At 30.4% G+C, this 21,833-nt stretch overlaps 3 protein-coding genes across 7 annotated transcripts; 2 read left to right on the top strand and 1 right to left on the bottom strand.

The window, feature by feature from the left end:
• The first annotated feature begins 15 nt into the window (after window positions 1-15).
• On the top strand, window positions 16-13,377 carry LOC111036692 (arginine-glutamic acid dipeptide repeats protein). 4 transcript variants are annotated; one of them, XM_022318815.1, is made up of 21 exons: window positions 16-332; window positions 3,422-3,565; window positions 3,634-3,864; window positions 3,971-4,069; window positions 4,131-4,211; window positions 4,271-4,418; window positions 4,599-4,637; window positions 4,708-4,815; window positions 4,886-5,091; window positions 5,177-5,299; window positions 5,567-7,310; window positions 7,372-7,473; window positions 8,634-8,835; window positions 8,905-9,061; window positions 9,118-9,299; window positions 9,413-9,541; window positions 9,600-9,874; window positions 9,942-10,217; window positions 11,367-11,488; window positions 11,747-11,835; window positions 13,228-13,339. In XM_022318815.1, the coding sequence occupies exons 2-21, from the start codon at window positions 3,521-3,523 to the stop codon at window positions 13,295-13,297; spliced, it is 4,428 nt and encodes a 1,475-aa protein (XP_022174507.1). In that variant the 5' UTR covers window positions 16-332; window positions 3,422-3,520; the 3' UTR covers window positions 13,298-13,339. The 4 variants fall into 4 exon arrangements, with proteins under 4 accessions (XP_022174507.1, XP_022174504.1, XP_022174506.1 ...); XM_022318812.1 differs by having other exon boundaries at window positions 19-332; window positions 3,428-3,565; window positions 11,367-11,509; XM_022318814.1 differs by having other exon boundaries at window positions 20-332; window positions 11,367-11,509; window positions 13,228-13,377.
• A 1,549-nt stretch (window positions 13,378-14,926) lies between these two features.
• Window positions 14,927-16,595, bottom strand: LOC111036695 (transcription factor 15-like). Of its 2 annotated transcripts, none has more exons than XM_022318820.1 (5): window positions 16,315-16,595; window positions 16,192-16,238; window positions 16,035-16,110; window positions 15,804-15,934; window positions 14,927-15,050 (listed from the first exon to the last, which is right to left on the bottom strand). In XM_022318820.1, the coding sequence occupies exons 2-5, from the start codon at window positions 16,232-16,234 to the stop codon at window positions 14,977-14,979; spliced, it is 324 nt and encodes a 107-aa protein (XP_022174512.1). In that variant the 5' UTR covers window positions 16,235-16,238; window positions 16,315-16,595; the 3' UTR covers window positions 14,927-14,976. The 2 variants fall into 2 exon arrangements, with proteins under 2 accessions (XP_022174512.1, XP_022174513.1); XM_022318821.1 differs by having other exon boundaries at window positions 16,319-16,595.
• A 94-nt stretch (window positions 16,596-16,689) lies between these two features.
• Window positions 16,690-21,683, top strand: LOC111036691 (facilitated trehalose transporter Tret1-like). The gene is made up of 3 exons (XM_022318811.1): window positions 16,690-17,407; window positions 17,587-17,701; window positions 20,487-21,683. The coding sequence occupies exons 1-3, from the start codon at window positions 17,315-17,317 to the stop codon at window positions 21,662-21,664; spliced, it is 1,386 nt and encodes a 461-aa protein (XP_022174503.1). The 5' UTR covers window positions 16,690-17,314; the 3' UTR covers window positions 21,665-21,683.
• The last annotated feature ends 150 nt before the right edge of the window (window positions 21,684-21,833 follow it).

Below are 21,833 nucleotides of genomic sequence, written 5' to 3'. Positions count from 1 at the left end.
TTAAAATGGCGTCTAAGTGATTAATATTATTATTATTATTCTTATTATTATTTTTTTTCACACTAGATTCGGTGTAGGTCCTAGGTAGTCGAAAACCTTTTAAAAAATTTTATAATTCGTATTTTGTTAAGTATTTTAATAGTTTAGTACCACGATCACATTGTGACACTTGTGCTCCGACCATCGCCGTCCGTCGGATCCGATTCAACTCTGTCTACAGTGGTTAATATTTATAAATAAATAATAGTAATAATAATTAATAATGTCATCTCAGTGCGCGTCGTCTACCCTGTGCACCGTCGTCCCGTCCAGAACAATGACAGCTCGATTGGGTATGTCATTTAATTATTATTACTGTTTTGTTGTGATTATTGTCAGGTTTGTTTGATGACCGGGGACGAACGAGTTAGTGCAGATTACTCGAACGTCAAACTCGTTTCCACAATCTATGCAATTTCATCCAGTTTTGGTGGGGAAACAGGATCACGAATCGTTCGTTTCTTGGGGACACGCTATTTCAGTGATTAAAGAACCAATTTTTGGATTGTTGCCCTGTGTCTAAACGACCATGACTTCAGTATTTTCCTGTTAGCTTTTCCACTTACCTCGATTCCCCATGCTGATAACAACATACCGGATTCTAGATCCATCCCAAATCTTTTAATAATGTTGTTGAAAGTATCTGTGGATATTGAAACTAAATGTAGAATTAGATGTAGTATTAGTTGTTCTCCATTCATGAATCATGATGGGGACCTTTGACATGGTCAATATAATATTGGTTGCTAATGCGTCCATAGCATTAATTCAGATTAAATGTCAAATACAAATCAGTTGATAATCTAATGGTCTTATTGATAATTTATTAGGAACATTAATTATGTATCAATAACTCAATCTATAATAAATCTTTGGATGATGATAGGTATTAGATTATAAGATAATTAATGTCTGAAGTATTAAGTCTGTACAATTAATTTTAATAAGAAACTTTGATTTATTATAAGAAGATACTTTAAATATGCATACAGTTTTTTACTTATTTATTTCGTGTAGGTAGTAAAAATAATATTAACTTCTTGGACCCTGTAAGGAAGGTTGTAGAGGGAGAGAGTCAAATTACAATAGTTGATTAATACAATTTCAAACACATTTTTAATAGTTCACTGTTAACAAAAACAATAAGTACCTAATAATGAAGCACTTATCAAATTACCTCATAATATATCTCTATATTCTTCATAATCAGTTTAAATTTAATATTATCATTTATAATCAATCAATTCAATATTGTGTGAGTACCTACCTAGTTGATCAAAAAAATGTATCTATGTTTATGTTATAATTTTCCATCAAAGCTGTTTTTGGTTTGATCAATCTTAAGTTGCCATATTTACCCCTCTTGTATTATGGGAGATTCATAATGTTTTTATTCATATACATTTTTATAATATATCATTTATTATATAGGTAGTTGTTCTATCATTTGATTATAATTAATTTTCCTAGAATTTTCATTATTATTCTGATAAGTATTCTATTTAGTGGGTCTGATACATTTTTATGATCTGAATCCCATTATTTAACTAATGCAAAATAATCTATTTTTTACAACTTTTGGACTTGAAATATCCAGAATATTTTGTAACTCAAAAATAATTTGTATTAGTATCTTGAAATTAATTTTTTTTAAACATAATTCTTTATAAAGCCACCTGTTACAGTCTTATGGAGCTGAACTAACAGCTTTACTGATTAAATAAACTAATATTTAAAAATCTACCTAGGAACCAATTTTTTTTTTACACATTACCATTATTATTAGATATTTTATCATTTTAATGTATGTTATTCATTTTAAATGTACATAAATTAGGTATTACCCAAGCATTCGGCTGAAGTTACTGTAGAAAATAATATATAAATACAATTGGTACCTAAATATAAAAAATTTAAAATTTCCACCTTACTTAAATTACCTTATTTATTTATACAATTATAGCAGGAAACTTCTTTAGGTAACTGAAATGTTTCATCAATGATTTATGATTGTTTCAATTTTTCTTTTAGGTAATTTTCTAAACTGAAAAAGTTATAACCTACATCAAGTGTAATACAACTGTCTCTTATTTCAATAACCGTTTAAATATTTAAAATTAAATTGTACTTCAAACACCACACAAAAATGGATACCTAAAATAAATAGAGAAATGCAGTGTATAAAATTTGCCATATTAACACATTGTTCTTTTGTTATTTTTCACATACAACCAATTATTTTCAAATATCGTTTGGAACATAAAATTGTTTCTAGTTACCTATCGTTTAATTTAGCCTAAAGAAATATTATACTAGGATTAGCAAAATTTTTAAATACTCATAGGTATTAAATTTATATTCGTGTTTATATTTCCAGTTTTTCCTATAACATTGTTTGTTTTGTGACTATGATGATTCAAAACACATTTTTTGATTAAACCTACTTACTGATCTTTTCAGGAATTTATTTATTTTTAGTCAACCCGCTTAACAATTAGAGGTTAGATAATCTGATGGTTTTCATTACATAGATTAAGTATAATACCACATTATTTATGTGTATCCACTATCCATGTATGTAATAATTGTATTTATACATTTTTCTATCGATTATAATAATTTTGATTTTGTATTATTTTAAATTAAATTAAATTCAACTTTTTAACTGGTCCTTAGATTAATATAATATAAATGTTATAGGTATACATTATACACAATTATTATATATTTAGGTGTTAAATTTTCATTTAAATACTTATAATTATAATTTCTAATTTTTTAAATTACAAAAGTTAATCAATGTACTTGGATAGTAAATAATTGTGCCTAATTTTTTTTACTGTTTTTTTTTGTTTTTATGTGCTTATCCATGTATGTATAAAATATTATAAAAATGGACACCTGTCCATCCACTAAAATTAATTTCAACTGTACATTTTTATAATAACTCAATGGCAACTTTTGATTACTTAAATAAAAGTCACATTTTTAATTTTATGAGTCACCTATTGATTTAAATTTAATCGTATACACTAATATTGATCTAATTTGTGTTATATCTGTAGGCTACAGCATTATTAAGAATATACTCTTAAGTAGCATAGCTTACTTAAGGAGATATTTTTAATTTATTATTAGTAACACTTGAATTGAATACTTCAACTACAATTCAATAAATTAGATAATCGTAAAATTGCATTTACTTAAAGCATTAATTTTATCAATCTACATTTATGTTAGGTTCCCCCAAATACATTCGTGTACATTTAAAATAGGTACCTATCTGCCTATCTAAATAGTCTAAATATTTTTTTAAATTAAGTAGTTACACCAGTCGTTATTTATTACAATACATTTATTTCATTTTTTATTATATTGTCAGGTGCAGTTCTTTAATTTGATAGATTAAATCTATATGTAATAGAAGAAAAACAAACTAAAATGACTAAGAAGTGAGTACTATAAAGAACCCGAATGAACAATGGGTTCGACCCAAGGGGAGATTAGAGTTGGGCCATCTCATCAGGTAACTTATTATTTACATCTTTATTTATGACATTTTATAAACAATAAAATTATATTATACAATCATAGGCTAGATTACCAGATTTTCGAACAGCTGTTAACAATTTGAATGGAATAGTTGGAGAGGATAGAGAAGAAGCTCGTTGGGTATCAGGCACAGTGAGAGATCGTGATTTATTAGTTTATTTACGTGCAGCTCGTTCCATGGCTGCATATGCTGGTATGTGTGATGGGGGATCAGCGGATGAAGGTTGTATTGCCGCATCACGCGATGATACAACAATCAATGCTTTTCACATTGTAAGTAAATAGAAAACTAATATAAAATGTCCAATATTATGGTCTTAAAATTTAATAGACTTATAGTTTAAAAACATTTTATTTTATATATTGAAATAATTTATAGCTACATGATTCTGGTTATGATCCAGGAAAAGCATTACAGGCTCTAGTTAAGTGTCCAATGCCTAAAGGAATTGATAAAAAGTGGTCTGAAGAGGAAACGGTAATACAAATTGTTTTAAGTCATCTAAAATATAAATTAATTCCCTTTTTTAATGTTATAGAAAAAATTTGTAAAAGGATTAAGGCAGTATGGAAAAAATTTCCATAGAATCAGAAAAGATTTACTACCCCACAAAGATACTGTAATTATTAAAATAAGGGTTTTCTTAAATAACTGTAACATAAAGCAATTTTATTTTAGCCGGAATTAGTTGAGTATTATTATTTATGGAAAAAAACACCAGGTGCAAACAATAATAGGCCACACAGAAGAAGACGACAAGGATCATTAAGGCGAATCAGAACTACTAGAGCTACTAGACCTTCAAGTGCTCAAAAGGATGAAACTAGTAATTTATTATTATTAGTCTTAAAAAAATTATAATATTAGTTAATAATTATAAATCCTATTAAAGACAAACATATATTTTCATTTTGTTGAACAAATTAACAATTTGATGCATTATTATTATTTTTGTTTTTAAAATTAAATATTTTTTTTACTATTTAAATGATTAAATTTTTTCTAGGTACAGGTTCCCGCCCTTCACCTATTTCAAAAGAAGCGGGTTAGTAATTATAACCATTGACTGTTTTAAATATTAAATTAAATAATTTAATTGATCTTTTCTTGTGTAGGTGATGGAAGTTCTGGTGTAAGTGAAGATGATGGTGGGAATACCGAAGATGATTCAGACTCAAGGGATAACACTACACTTTTTCGATGCCATCATTGTTTTGCCACAAGTAAGTTTAGACACCAAATTTGTCATTAATGTAATTAATGTTTTAAATTGTTTGTTCTTGAATGTTGTAGGTACTAGGGATTGGCAAAATGCAGCTATTGGGCCTAAACAAGGAAATTTATTATGTTTTGAATGTCGAAGTTATAATAAAAAATATGGCGAGTTGCCACCTACACCTCAATCACCTGCTGAGTGTCCTAGTCCAACTACTTCTGATGTTACTGTTACTGCTGAATCGCCAAGTAGAATGCGTACTCGCAATAAATCAAAAGAAACGGTATATTATTATTGCTTATTATAAAAAACGTAACTCAAAAACATCCCAATATAATTAATTTTTAACGAGTTACTTTTATATTTAGCCTACTAAAAGCATACAAAGTAGATCAAAACGTAGCAGAGCAAATACCCCAGAAATCAGTCAAGATAATGAAAAAAAAGAAATGTCAGTAGCATCTCCTTCAACTGATAAATCTAAATCTAAGGTAAGCTGGATTAATTCTTAATATGTTTTTAATAAAATGATAATTTTGGTTATGATTTTATTTTAACCATGTGCCAGTGGTATGTATTAAAAAAAATTGGTGTTGCTCAAATTATTTTAAGTGGCTCATAATATTGTTATACCTACCGATAAAATGTCCTATTTTTCTTCTATCAGTATCCACCCAACCAAATATGTTAAAGTGTTGCCTGAGTACACTTGAACCTTATGTATCGTCATTATTTATTTGAATATTGTATGCTTTTAGGGAAATTTGAGTGATACGCCAAAAAAACGGTCCTTAGATACTGATGGTGAAGAAGAAAGTCCATTGAAACGCGAATCAAATAATTCTGAAAGCACTAGTTCGGATGGATATTCTGGTAATGATGATGAAGCTCAAATCGCTACTGTAGCATCAAGTGAATCTATAAATCAAGAAACAGAAGTATCATCTGATATTATGCATACAGAAACACAACCTGAATCTGAATTCACCCCTGTTGTTATTCCTAAAGAGGAACCAATTCAAGAACAAAATACTGAATCTCAACCTGATGATATGATGATGATTTCAGCAGATAATAATAGTAGTGAAAATGTGTCAATTAAAAATGAGACCAATGATGAGCCAATGAATGTTGACGTACCAGAAGAATCTCAACTGTCTATAAATTCAACTGATGAAGCTGAAAAAGAATCTGTAGAAAAAGCATCATCATACGCGTTGCAGAACTCTCAGTTTGGCACTGAAAATGTAACACCTTTAGATGCTGATGTTGAAGTTAAAGAAGAACTAACCACAGCGACAACTACTTCAGAAGAGATTTCTCAATCTCAAGTTGAACAGCCTATTCAAGAAGAATGTATGACTTCACCAATTGCTTTAACTTCATATTCACCTAGACGTTCAGAAGCAATAAAACCACCTACTCCCACCCAATCTCAAATACTTGTACCTAATTTTCAAAACTCATTTAATGATCAAGAGAGAATTGGAGATAAATCAACATTAAATGTGCCTTCTGTTTCTACACCTGTGACACAAACTTTTACTACTCCGTTTTATCCATACAACAATAATCAAATCTCAGACAAAATACATATTCCTGTGTATGAAACACAATTAGAACCCCAAAATTTAAAAATAAAACAAGAAATATCAGATCCGCTACAGTCACTAAAAGAAGTCAAAGTTCCAGGTTATAATGGTCCAGGAGCAGTTTCACAACCATTACAAGCAACAAGCTCTGCTATTACTGTTAATACAGATTTAGCTAATATGTCAGTTGAAACTATTAAAAAGGAGCCAGAACTGAAATCTCCATTGCAAGTCAAAACACATACACAAACCTCCTCTGCACCATTATTTGCTCCACCATCATCCATTCCTCAACCCGTAATGCATCCTTCTCAACAAATGTCACAATTAAGTCGAATATCTCCTGCGGGTGGAGTCCCGCCCCATCATCCTTTTGCTGCTATGCATCCTCACCATCCATTATTACACCCACATTCATTGTTTGCTGCTGCTGCAGCTGCACACGCAGTTCTCCATAATCCTTATCATCCTCATGCTCATCCTGCATATGCAGGATATCCACCATATGGGTTTCCATATGCTCCTTATCCTATTCCACCACCAAGTAAGCGTGGTCCTGATGAAACGACAACTATGACAGCTCATCATCATCATTCAGTCAGTACTAGCAGTCGTTTAGATGAAGAAATTACTCATCATTCCAGCTCAACGTCAGTTCAACATCTTTCAAGTTCTACAGATAAACATACTTTATCCCATTCAACCACTTCATCTTCTCAGTTGGTACAACATAAGTTAAAAAGAGGGAACAGTCCTCAATCAGGTTCAAGTCATATATCAGCAACTCTATCGCACACTACATCTTCGTCATTATCTACTCATGGTGGTGCTGGGAACACAGGAAATGGTAGTCATACACATCATCATCAGCATACTCATCACCATCAACATGCATCATCGTCTGTACACGGTAAATTATTATTAATTATTATTCTTTGCTATGTTTCTATATTTAAAATCATATTATTTAGGATCAAGTCGAAATTTACCTCCTCAACCAAGTGCTATTAAAGGCATGCCACATCATACACCATTATCTTTGGAAGCTCTGAGAGCTCATACAGCAATACATGGTAAGAATTGAAATTTATTTGTTTTCAGGTGTATCTTTCTATATATCAATAATTAGTGTAATTTATAATTTATAATATTGTCCAATTTAATTTAACTTCAAAATGTAATGATTTAAAACTTTTTAGTGAATCTCTGAAGTAATAGAAATTAATATTTAGTGAAAAAATGAGAGTTGGTAAATAGCTGCATGATGTTATACAGCTCAAGAGTGCCTAGCCATTACATTAAAAGTCACATTGTTTCAATAACTTGTGTTGTATTGGAGATTTTTTTTAATCTTGTGTATGTAAAAAGGAGTTGTAGTAACATTTCAGTCACTTAAAATACCCCAATACTGTTCAAATAGTATACCTTACATTAATACATAATCATCACAGAAAATAATAAATATTACCAAATAAATTATAAGAGTGTACACCAGTTCAAAAAAAAAACCGTTCTAGTTTATTTAAATTAAATTGTATTCCAAAATAATAAAGTGATCTGATATCTTATACATTATTATGTCGCAAAAATATAATAAACTCTTAAATACTCTAAGGAAGCTGGAAATTATATCAAAAATTATAATCACACCTGTGTCTTAAATATATAAAATATAAATACACAAGATTATAAAAATAAAAATTGGAAATCATTGTTTTTAAATAAGTGGATGTTATACCCAGATCCATTGTTTGTGTTTTTTCAAATATACAACATAGTAAATTTGTGTTTTACAAAACAAATTTTTTATTGTTTGCTTTAATTTAAAGAGTTAATTGATTCATATCATATTTAAAGGTAAGAACATCATTTTTGTTTGTTGGTTTTAACAATGTTCAAATTTTTATTTGAATTTTTTTATAGACTAATAACTCAGTTAAAGATAAAAATGTTATGAAAGAAAAAACATAGAACGCACAAACACAGATCAAATTCTTACCTTTAAGTTTGATAATAGGTCACTAGCTCTAGTAACTCAAATTTGGTTCTACTAAACACAAATCCGTCTGTTAGAAACAGCATCTGTGGGTCTGATATCCTCTTTAATCCAACCAAACTTGGTTTAAGGATAATTTTTTAAATATAAATACATATTAAAAGACATTTGAGTTAATTATATTTTCGACTGAGAGATATTTAATTGTAGTTATCTGATTATTATTTATGATAACAGGTTATATGGGAGCTATGGAGTTGGCAACAGGAATGCCACCAGGAATGGAAATGATAAAACCCGATCAAATGATGAGTCAAAGTACTGATGATGGTAATAATGAAGAAGAGAGTTCGCCAAGTCCAAACTTACATGTACCACATGGGCCATCTCCTGAACCTAAAATTGAAGACAGTGAATGTCATCGTAGTCAAAGTGCAATGTAAAAAATTATTTATACTCAACAGAGTCTTTTGACTTACAATACTTATTATGAAATGTTTTAATTTAGATTTTTGAGGCATTGGAACAGAGGTGATTATAATTCTTGTTGTCGTACTGATCTAACATTTAAACCAGTTCCTGAGTCTAAACTCAGTAGAAAGCGTGAAGAACGAACTAGGCGTCAAGCTGAGAAGGAACGCGATGAACGAGATAAATCTCATTCAGTAATTATTTATTTTTAAATTTTTTTTTAACTTGAATATAATAAAAATATTTTTAGAGGAAAAATTCAAACAATGACAAACATATGCAAGCTCCTAATGAACAGATAACTAAACCACCTTCCCGAAGTAGCATTGAAGCACTTCAATCGCCTTATGATAGGGTTAATAGTTATCAACATAGAGGTGCACCAGCAAACACCCCAATGTATCCAGACACTCCTGCATTACGACAGTTAAGGTAAATATGATATACTGTATCTTATTCCTTTATAATTTTTCTTCTTAAAAATTAAGTTTTTCAGTTAAGTTGTCAAAAGTCATTCATTTTATGTATATTTTTTTATAATTTAGTGAATATGCACGACCGCATGCTGGTTTTTCACCAGTGTCATTGCAACGTTCGGCACCAGGATTAGGTTTGCCACCACATTGCATTGATCCAATGTTACATTATCAATTTAACATGTATCCACGTGACAGGTAAGTTCAATAAAAATTTAACTGACGAGTTCAGTTCATTAGCATCTATTATTTTTAGATTTGAATATGAACAAATGGAACGTGAAAAACGTGAAAGGGAATTAAGAGAACTTCGTGAAAAAGAATTGAATGATAGACTTAAGGATGAATTTTTAAAGTCTGGATCATCAGGTCCACCCAGAATCGACCCACATTGGATTGAACTTCAACGTCGCTATGGGGGAACACCTGGTATACATCCATTTGGTTTGTATACTTCACCTGGAGCTCCTAGTCAATCTAGCACTCCCAGTAACATGAATCCATTAGATAGAGAGCGTATGGACAGACTCTGTAAGATTAATAATAAACTTAAGCTTATTAAAATATTAATTAAATTGCAAATTATCAATATTTATAGCTGGTGGGCCAAATGGGAATTCAAACCAAAATAATTCAGGTGGTGGTCCCCCTGGCCAGTCTGCTGAAGAAGCAAATCGTCTAGCTTTAGCAACAGATCCTATGGTCAGATTGCAGTTGGCTGGAATTTCACCTGAATACCATGCACATACACATGCACATTCTCATACTCATCTACATTTACATCCAGGACAGCAAGCAGCTGCTGCTGCTGCCGCAGCTGCAGCTGCTGATAGCTCAGCTTCTGCTTCTTCACCTTCAGTTTACCCGCTTGGTTGTGAGTAACATTTTATTCGTACTAGTACCTTTTACAGATATCATGTATCATGAAAATACGGTTTGATAAATTATTTTTGTTCCTAATTTAACAAGATATTTTCTTTAAAGTTAAATCAAATTGTGTTAACTGAAACTCATAAGGTTAATATTGTTTCAACAATTACTATAAACATTTTAAAATGAAAATACTATCAAATAAACTCCCCAACTTAATAATTTATGAATGATACAGCCATAGAGGTGAAATAAAAAAGATTATATATATTATTATTATAATATAGCCCATCTACATACAACAGTTGAACATTTAAATAAATATTTTTATACTTACCTCATTAAAGGTATTTTGAAATTTTTAAGAAAAAATATTTGTGCTTTTATATTTTCTATTAAATTGTTTAGTACTGATAGAAAATTAAAGAACAAGTACTCCTTTAATCTTTTTCAGCAAGAGCACATGACTAAACCGGTGTGATAAATAATGTACCTAGATATTTGCGCCATATCATTGAAATGGTTCATTACTCTGGTGCTGGATATTTTTAAACTGGCTTAGTCTAGCAAATTTCTAGTAACCTTCATTTTTTATCTCATCTTACAAATTGACAACATAAATGTATGCCATTCTAGCCAATTTAGTTCCAATTGTGTGTTGTGATCTTTAATATTAAATAGATAAGAACATTATCTATGATTTCTTGTTGGTTTTTTTGACAATATTTAAATATTGAGGCATGGTATAAAGAATTTAAATTTCAATATTTCACTGGTAATCAAAAATATTGTGAAAAACCAAGACAAGAACACTGATAAAGTTAATAGATCATCTTTTATATATTTTAAATCATCAATTTTATGGTTATTGGTTGCTGCACAAAAATGGAACGGCTAAACGTACATTTTGGTATGTTTTGCTTTAGTAAGAGCATTCGTTTATGACTTGTATTATAAATTCTATTTTACATGCTTTTAAAATACAAACTACGTCTTGATATAAATTGTACATAAAAGTATTCGACAATTAAAATTTTTGATTTTAGTTCACCACAATAAAAAGTTTTTATTAGGTTTGTGAATATTTATATGTTTTTACTATTTATTGCACACAGCAGCTTACTAATATAAGTTAAATTAAAATAAATTTTAGCTTCTGGTGGTTACCCTCGTCCAAACCTTTTACCTGGCCGAGATCCTACATTAGGACTTCATCATCCGAGTGATGTTTTAGCCCGGCCATTTGCAGATCAAGTAAGACCGTTTCCAGATCAAGTTAGACCATTTCCAGATCAAGTAAGATCTTGTTTAAAGGTCAAGTAGACCTATATTTTTCAAATATAACTGACTTTTTTCTATTAAGTCCAGTCCAGACCAAGAAACATTTGTCGGAAATATATGTTTCTGCCACAGTTATTGAAAAAAAATTTTTCTTTAGTCTGGACGGGGCCTTGGAGAATAAAACTGTACAAAATTATTTGAACTTGTGTTATATATATTATAGTATGTTTTTAAATAAAAAAATTTTAACAGGTCGCACATGAACATTTTCAAAGACAAATGATGATGGAACGTGAACGTTTTCCACATCCAGCTTTAATGGCTCATGAAGAATTTATTAGGTATGTCTAAATGTATTGTAAATTATATAATTTGAAAGAATTTCATCTATACACATTTAAATTATATAATTCTAAAAAATCATAAAAAAACATAATCGAGAAATTTATCTCTATTGCTCTTTAGTTTTAATTATCTGATTGGTATTTGTTTTTGTTTGCCGCATTCTAAAATTAAGAATTATTATGCTTACTGAAGTAGGTTTTGATTGTATGTAATGGTAGTATTGGTTTAAGATCAATCATTGATGAACAATCAATTGGACTATTATTATTATGCTTCTAAATAAAAGAAAAAATTTGAGGTACACACTTGGCACCCAATATGAGTAGTTTATTTTGATAAAATTTCAATATCTCAAGTGATCTTACTGTTATTTAAGTGAACATAATTTTTTATTTAAACGTTTGAATCATTACTCAATTAAAATTAAATCATCATCATACCCTTGTGCAAACCTAACCTTTTTAAATTGATTATTGAGATAATTATTTCAACATTAAATCTAACAACTAAGAATTGGTTTTGCTGAACACAAATTTTAGATGTTGTATATATATTGTAAGATGAAGACAGCACACATATATTTATGACATCCTCTTAAGATGAATGTCCAAAATTTAGCTTTTGTATCCAGTTTGGCTTTTTTAAGAATTATCATCAAATTACATAAGAAATTGTATTTTCACTTTACCACAGTAGATTATCATAAAAATACTTATCTCACCTGTATAAAAAACATATAAATATTAACCATAGACCTATGAAGAATTGAACTGATAATAGAGAGGTAGATCCAGGGACCATTATTGTTATAAAAATATATCAAATTTTATACCACTTATACCCATTAATAGGTATATTAATATTACATAAATATATCTATAAATATTCTCATAGATAGAATAGTTCAACAATAAAGATAACAGCATTTTAAGAAAAAGATAGCATACATCTTCAGTAGTTAGGTCCCATCATCTTACATTGGTATTGACGATCTTTTTCTAACAATGTTGGCACATGGAAACATATGGTAGAGTATTGGGGTAGTCCATATATGAATAAACAAATCTATGCTATCAACTAAGACTTTTGGCTTATGATAAATTAACTTGATAAATTAAAAGTTGAATAAACAATTGATTATTTTACTATCTGCTTATAGTATTATACTGTCGTAAATTAGAAGGCCCTAAATGGCGACCAGTTTTTAGCTTAAATCTTACTAAAATTATATTGAGGTTAGGTTACATAATATTTTTATTTTAAAGTGGGAATTTAATAATTCTTAAAAATATATTTGTTGTATTTGTATAGATATTTGATATTTCAATCAAGATTTTTAAAACAGTATCAATTGTAGTCAATAATACTTCTACTTTGTAATATTTCAGACAACAACAACAAAGGGAGCGAGAAATGAAAGTTCGTGCTCTTGAAGAAGCTGCACGAGGAAGGCAATAACTTTTTCAATGTTTACTTACAACACACGGGTAAAATATCGAATAATTCCAATGTTGTATAGAAAAATATTACATAAAAACCAGAAGGGTAATAACTGTAAACTAACAATTATTAATGGTATTTTATAGAATGAATAAATTTAATTTTTAAGTTACACTAACTAGTTTTATTTAACTTGATAAAAGAAAAACATTTTTTTAAATTATTATTTATATATTGTTAAATATATTTTTTTTTTTATGTAAATATTCAATGTATGCTTATTATTACACAATTATATGGCAAATGGTAATTTAATACAAGTTATAAGCTTAGTAACTATGCAATATTTAATGTTAGTTATTATACAACTAATTATTAAGTGTATGCAATTTTCGGTAAATATTTTTAATGTTATCTATTGAATAATATAAGTTTCTTTATATGGATAACAAGTTAAAATAAAATTATGCACTAAATTAAATATAATATTATAAATGCAATACAATTTTAAATTAATGTTTAATTTTTAAAATTTCATATTGTAAGTAATAACTTTTATCTTTTAAAAATAAGATATATCCTTGTATTAACTGTTTAATTTAAAAATGTTTTATTAAGATTGTTCTTATAAGTACTTAATATAAAATAATTAGCAACTAGTTAAAAAAAAAAGTGCAAGTATGTTTTTGTATTTGCAGCACCCTTATCAAAATCAATCCGTCACACTATTAGGGATTAGCTTAATAATTGCTCTATTAAATTAATACCTATAAAATTAACCATTATGCACAAATGCATTCAGTAATTTTAGTTCTTCTCTATTATGATAGTATTTTAATTAAAATCTTTTGTAGACAAAAGTCAATAATTAACTACAAATAAAACTGTAAATTAAATTGATTTTTATTAAGATTTCATAACCCTCGTACAATAGAAGAAATGTTATAAAAATTATTGAACTATTAAAGTAAATTTTACTGCTCAAACCATATTAAAAATTTTTATTATTAACCAATAACCTTGTTTAATAATAATAATAATTATAATATATCAAATTATTAATCTCAGTTATAAATTATACATTTTATGAACATAGTTTTCTTGCATGATGAAATGCATTATCAAAAACAATTTAATTGGGTTTAAATTTTTTTTTAACACTTAATTATTAAATGAATGTAAAATAGAAATGTTTACCAAAAATATGGTGCTATTTTGAAGTAGCAAAAATAATTTTTCTTGTTAACTTGAATTAGTTTAAAAACTAATAACATAATATATTTATATTTATTACGGAAGTAATTTGTCTTTAATATAGTATAAGGTATAATACATAAAATGTCAAGTTGTAGTGTTAAAATTAAATTTATTTTTTGGAAATAAAAAAACCAACCAAATGTTACATGACCTTTTGCAGTAACTGATAGTATTTTATTTTATTTTGTTTTAGTGTTCCTTTTTGGTTTATTTTAGTTTGTGCTTTATATTACCGTGCACATAATAAATGTATATATAATAATTTACAGTATATTTTTTTTATTTGAATGTAAATGTAAATACACATAGCTTTAATATTATTCACGACATTTATCAATAAAAAAATATAATTATAAATAAATATACATAATATATAGATTATAAAATAATAAAAACATTTTGGTGAAATTTGTAAAGAGTATTTGTTTTTTGTATACTATTTAAGAAGTAATTCTATTTGTTAAACAAAATATACATACATCGTAGAAACTGTGTTCTTGTTCTCTATCTTCTCCTAAACAAAATGATATGTGTTACGAAAGTAATAAATCTGTTTGTTATATTTATATTTTATACTTACGTTTTAAAATCACATCTATTTTATAGTAAATAGTAATGATTAATGGTATAATTTATGATAAATAGAAGTTAAGCAATTGTTCTTCTGAAAGTATTTTAGAGTCATAACTCATAAATAATTTGGCAAAAAAAATTTCTGACTTGAATATTGTACCACAAGTAGGGAAACACTAAATGATTATTATTTGATTATCCATTGTTTGGTTGGATAACATTAGTTCAAAAATCTATCTATGTTAGAAAACTGTATACAAATTGTTAACTAATTTAGAACTGATAAATTTATGTCTTAATAATTTATTTGCAGGACACAATCATTAAAATTTTAATATAATTATACTAACAAGTTAATATCCAAGTCTTTAGACCCACCAAAAATTAAATTAATAATTATTACATATAGCAAGTAATTCTTATTTCTATTGTAAACATTAACCACAATGATATGTATAACAAATTGAATATGTATTATATATTTGTATGTGTCATAGGTTCATAGTATTGATTATACATTTAATGGTACTATTTATATTCAATGGTCCATAGCCATTAATCTATTTTCTGCGATAATAGTGTATTACAGTTATTTATAAAGAAAATGTTTTTCGTGTGTAAAAATAAATAATTTATCCATATATTTTGTTTTCTTAATAGGGATAATAAATTATGATGTTTAAAGAATATTTACCAGAAGTTAGGATCTGGGACAGATGACTAATGTATTTCGTGGCTAACTGTAATGTTTCTATTTTAGATAGTTTGCGGTCAGGAGGATCAATGGGTATCATGGCCCGTAGAACATCAAAAGCCGAGTTTACACTAAATAACAAAAATCAAAATATAAATAATATCATGTTCTCAATTATTATGGTGTTAAGCTAGGTCGATACTAACTACTTATTAAACGATAGCTATTTACCTTTGAGTTCGATCTCGTTCTCTGGCATTAGCACCCGATCTGATTCTTTTCTTCAAAGGCGCTTCGTTTAATTTATCTTAAAACAAAATGTATATCTATTAATGTTTAAACGGTTAATAACCATAATATGTTTTTGTGTAATTAGGTTTAATCTCACGCAATTGTATCTGAAAGTTATTTGAACCGTTATCGAATTCCATACTGCTATTGGAGGAAAAACAATTATAATATTATATCTATTTGTATATGATATTATGTTATTTTATTATGTTTTGCTTACACACTTTGAACTCAAATGACGAACAAACCGATTTGTGCGGTCGTATAAATAGATAATAATAATACAATATGGTACTCTATACTATGTGTAATCAAAAAATATTCTGTGCATTAGGTGTGGTCCAAACGATGCTGTGAAAATGCACTTAAATAGACGTGACCCCCGGCCTATGTTATGCAGGCGAACTGTCTTGGTTGTCGAGATTAAACAATAATGAATAGCCATCAGAATATTATGATCTATATACATTCCTACGTATAAGTATAATAACATGTGTGCGCTGTGCGTACATCAAAATATTAGTAATGTAAATGTATAAACAATAAACATCATACTATATAGTCAAAAAATAATGAAAATAATGTTTTTTAATTTTAAAGATGTCTTCCACTTGCGAAGAACATAATTTGTAAATATAATATTATACATTTTCAATATTCTGATTACATAAAATACCAAGATGATTAGACATTGGTTTGAGACCCTGTTGGCCTGTTGATCGGACGCGTAACGAGTAAAAAGTAACAGCGGAAACATATTATTATATTTTATAGATATTATAAATTATAATATAGTAGATAGTCCTCGGTTGCGTATCCAGTGCACCCTATATATTATATATATATACACACACACACTCGTAAACATAATATAATATAATATGGTGATAATAATGTGTACAGTCATCTGACACCGGTTTGAAGCCGTCCAAATGACGTTGGATTTCTGGAGAGAATCGTAGTAGCGCTCGAACTTCAGTGCTCCGTTACTATCGCTCGAACACGTTACAGCAGCAACTATTACACATATATCGGCAACGTCGTACATCTCAATAACAACACTGAAATTCACAATAATATTATTGTTATTGTGATTTATGCGTATGAACAGTGCCGCAGAGTAATACCGGCGAGCTGGTGCTAATATTATAATACTACATATGCGAGTGTAACCCCATAAACCACCCGTTTAATTACCATACAGTTTATTATTTTTTACGATGGAAGAAAACGCGCCGGGGCCGAGCACGCAACCAGAACCGCCCGTCGTAGTGAACGTCCAAAAACCGTTGAATAATTCTTCAGTGACGCAGGTATAGTACACGTGCCTACTTGATATCATAATGTAGATGGATCCCTACCACCTGATTCTCGTATATTTTCTGTCTTACAATGTGTGATATAAAAATCGATATAATACAAATATTATTGCCTAATATTGCCAAGTACAATAACGAACGTTTGGTGATTTTGTTTTTTTTTTTATTTACAGGGATTCATAGCCGTGATATCCTTGTTGCCATGTGTAATTTCAGGGGCCATCTTGGGATTTACTGGTGTCTCAATGTGGAATTTGCCACTGTCATATCGAAATGCGACATGGTTCGGTAAGTTTTACTTCATCATAAGTAAAACATATAGTAATATATAATTAGTTATTAGGTACCAATAAAAATCCGGGGTACTCAATAGAGTAGGTGTACCTATATGATGAGTGCTGGGTCAGTGGGATGTTCATGACTCGATCAGAGTTAAGTAGGTATTGTTCATTTTTTCATTGTCGATTTCGATTTTATTCACCGATTGGTAGGTAGGTAAATCATAATAATAATATACATCACGACTTGATATCGTTAATTTTTTTTATACTGCAAGCTCTTATTTGTTTGTATATATTACTCATAGGTAGTGGTTATCCTTCGCAGAAAAATGAAAACATATACATATATGCATTATGCATTTGTTCAATATTGCATATACATCGGATTTGTAATTTAAAACTTGATTTATGACTTTTGTATGTTAAAATATATCTGTGTTACGTAACGCATGGGTTGCCATTTTGTGATATTCCGTTTTAATTTAATTATAGGTAGGTATTATAGTCCAACAATAAAATCAAGCGTAGAAAAACTTCGTGAAAAAATGTTTTTTAAATAATAATTAATGATTCCGAAAATACTAAAAACTTAATAGGTACCTACCTCTAAAGTCCAAATAATTTATATAATACATATTAAATTAGATTTATTGGCCTATTTAGGTATATATCTATGATCTATACATCTATCTATACTGTACCTATATATTTTATCCATACTGTACTATAGATAGATAGAGACAGATGTTGAAATTACAGTGGATTTGTAAATAATTCTCAAAATATTGGTTTTTGGTAATTTGATACCTACTTCGTTGATGAAGTATGCTTAATTAAATTACTAAATTACTACTTACCAAAAAACTTTACTGGTGTTTTTACTTTCCTATATTGTACCTACTGATTAATTACAATTTATTAAATTAAAATTTACATAATGTATTGTTGACGTTCATCAAGTATTTTAATATGTTATAAATTGTTATGTTGTTTTTACGTCATCGCAGAAAACTTCAAATTAATTGTCGTGTTGTGTTTTAAATTTTAATGGACCGCAACCATTTCTTTTTAAATTTATGTTTTAAAAAATCTGTAACGGCGAGGTGGAACTGTGGAAGGACACAACATACACTAAAATAACACAATATCAAAAAGTAAATTATCGTTGAATTTGGTTGATATTTACTTGTTACCACGATAGCTATTTAGCTACATAGTATTGTATCAGTATCACCGTCAAAATATGTTATTTATCTTAATAACTCAAGTCATAGGTTCTTCCCCATAATGCAAATTAATACAAATATAAAATATATAAATATATTATAAGAGTAAGTATGATGGGTAGTTATATGTCATATTTTCCCGTATGCTACCTACCTTCATACAGTTCAGTTTTTTGGTATCTAGCTATTGCCGATAATTGTTAAAAGTCGTAAAAAATTTTAGTCCGATGTTTAGGAGTACAATATATTTGTATACTGATGCCCCTACTCATAATTCCCGCCTATGCGATATTTATACTCCCCTCAGTCTATCGTCTGATTGCATAACATGTTACATCACTAAAATAATATTGTTGTCATTGTATTGATCGAGACGACATAATATTATTGATAAATAGCTGTTATTTACATACATTTTTGATTAAAATGTAATTATACGTCTGTATGTTTAAAATTCGTGAATTATTACAATTTACAAATTATATAATATATAAATCATTTAATATACCTAATATAATTCTATAGCCTAGCTACAATGGCTATAGCCAGCCATCCGGGAAATATTACTGAGAACAAATTTTAAAATATTTTAATATATTATGTAAATATGTAGCATTCTGAGAAGAAGCTATAGTACTATATTTAAAATGTGATTATTTACAATGTATAAATATTTTTTACTTTCAATATTATTAGAGTATTGGTAATAAACCGCAGTCTGTATCGATCATTATTATTTATTAATTATTACCTTATTGATATTAAATTATTACCGTTTTTAACAATTATAGGTCATTGACAATTTTTTTTTTTAAATACCACATAATCTTCCATACCGTTGTTTTTGATTGAAATCATTAATACCTATACTACTTTTTTATTGAGGTTTTCTTCGTAGTTGTTCAAGAAGCACAACAAATTATTTTACATAGCTACCAATGCCGTATCACCGTAATGGTATACTTTTTTAAAATATATACTTTGGTATTTTGAAATATATATTAAACACTGCTTACGCTAATACTAGCTCTTACTTTAATCGACATTAATTTTGTCAATATTGTGTACCGAAATGCATTGCGTAAAATGTAAAATGATCTGTAAATTGTTTACATAGCATGAAGACATGAAGTACTTTTTATTTTTAACACTATATATGTCTATATAAAAATCTAAATTCATATTTTAAGTAGGTATAATATCGTTGATTTGTAACAAAACTCACCATCTGTAAAAACTGGAAAACTTAGCAAACTAAATTGTAACACATCTTTCAAATCATAGTTATTTACATTTTACTAAAATAGCAAAATGTTAAGGATTGGTCAATAATCCATTTTTGATTTAAAGATACAGCTTTTGTGCTCTGTTTTTGGTAATAAAGGTGGTCATAAGTGTATAACAAGTTGATATCAAATTCGAAATCCGTAAGAAAAATAAATATTTAACCAATTTGCGAGTCTTTATTGCTTCAAATCGTCGATATTCCATCCTTATAATTTCATAAATTGTAACTGCTTGTTTGTATTTTTTGTAATAAACAGTAAATATTAATCGTGTTTACAGCTAGTCTGGCCTCTCTTGGTGCCGCTGGGGGCTGCTTGATCTCTCACAGCTTGATGAACGCGTTCGGACCCCGAGGCTCGGTACTGCTGAGCCACGTGGTTTGCGCCATCGGTTGGATGCTGACGTTCAGCAGCTGGACCACCACCAACCTACTCGTGGGACGCGTGCTCACCGGCGTGTTCGTGGGCGTCGTGTCGGTTGCGGCCACCGCGCACAGCTCCGAGTGTTTCCCTGCACGGTCCACCGCCCGGCCGGTCGTCTACACCGCCATCGGAGTGCTGTGCGTGTACCTGGCCGGGTCACTGCTCAGCTACGCGCAGACAGCCGCCGTGGTCATGGTGGTCACCATCGTGTCGTTCGTTCTCGTCCGGACGTTCGTGCCAGAGAGCCCGGCGTGGCTGGAGTCCCGTGGCCGCACTGGTGACGCCGAGTACTCCAGGCTCAAGTTAAGGCTTCAGCGGCAGACGGATGCCGAGGACGGTGTGGAACCCTCGACCCGCAGCGCTGGAGACCGATCCACTGCCGCCGAGGCCATCTACCGGCGAGTCCACCAGCCCGAGATCTACCGGCCGTTGCTGGCGCTAGCCCTGCACCTGGCCCTACAGCAAATGTCCGGCCCGATGGTGTTGGTGTCGTACGCCTCGCAAATGGTGGGCGACTCTGGCGTGCGCGTGCTCAACGGCCACTTCGTAGCGGCCGTACTGGCGGCGTTCCTTGTGGCCGGCGCCCTAGTGTCCACCGCCATGGACCACCGGGAATCATCGGCCACGCTAGCGGCCGCCGGCGCGCTGACGGCCGGCGTGGTCATAGCCGTCTACAACCTGATCCGCCGGATGTTCCTCAACCGGCTCGGCTCGCAGCTGTTGAGCTTCGTCCCGTTACTGGGCCTGATCGTGTTTTCCATGTCCAGCAGCGTCGGTCTGGTGCCTCACTCGCCCGTTCCACGGTACGCGGCGGGCGAGCACGTGGCCCTAGCGTTCGGGTACACCGTCGCCTTCGCGGTCATCAAGTGCTATCCGTACGTGCACGCCGCCGTCGGCTGGTGGGTGTTCGCCGTTTTCGCGGTCGCGTCCGCCCTGAACATCGTTTACGGCGTTTTGATGTTTTCCGAACCGGAGTCCTCCAAGCAGCAGCGAAACACCGCAGCCAAACGATCGTCGGTCGGACCGGCGGTTTAACCATATGCCGCGATGATGATACGCCGTTTAAATAATATTATATTATGCTATTACATTTTGCCGCATTCTCGCGAACACGAGATTTGTGTAAGGCGTGAGAAAATGATTTAGGGCTATAATGAACACACACTCACACGCACTCCACACTCACACAGTTACAATTTTTAGA

Source organism: Myzus persicae, unplaced genomic scaffold (assembly GCF_001856785.1).
Source record: "Myzus persicae strain clone G006 unplaced genomic scaffold, MPER_G0061.0, whole genome shotgun sequence".
Classification (NCBI taxonomy): Eukaryota; Metazoa; Arthropoda; class Insecta; order Hemiptera; family Aphididae; genus Myzus; species Myzus persicae.
The sequence above is the reverse complement of the archived record's forward strand: the minus strand, read 5'-3'. Positions and strand labels throughout refer to the sequence as shown.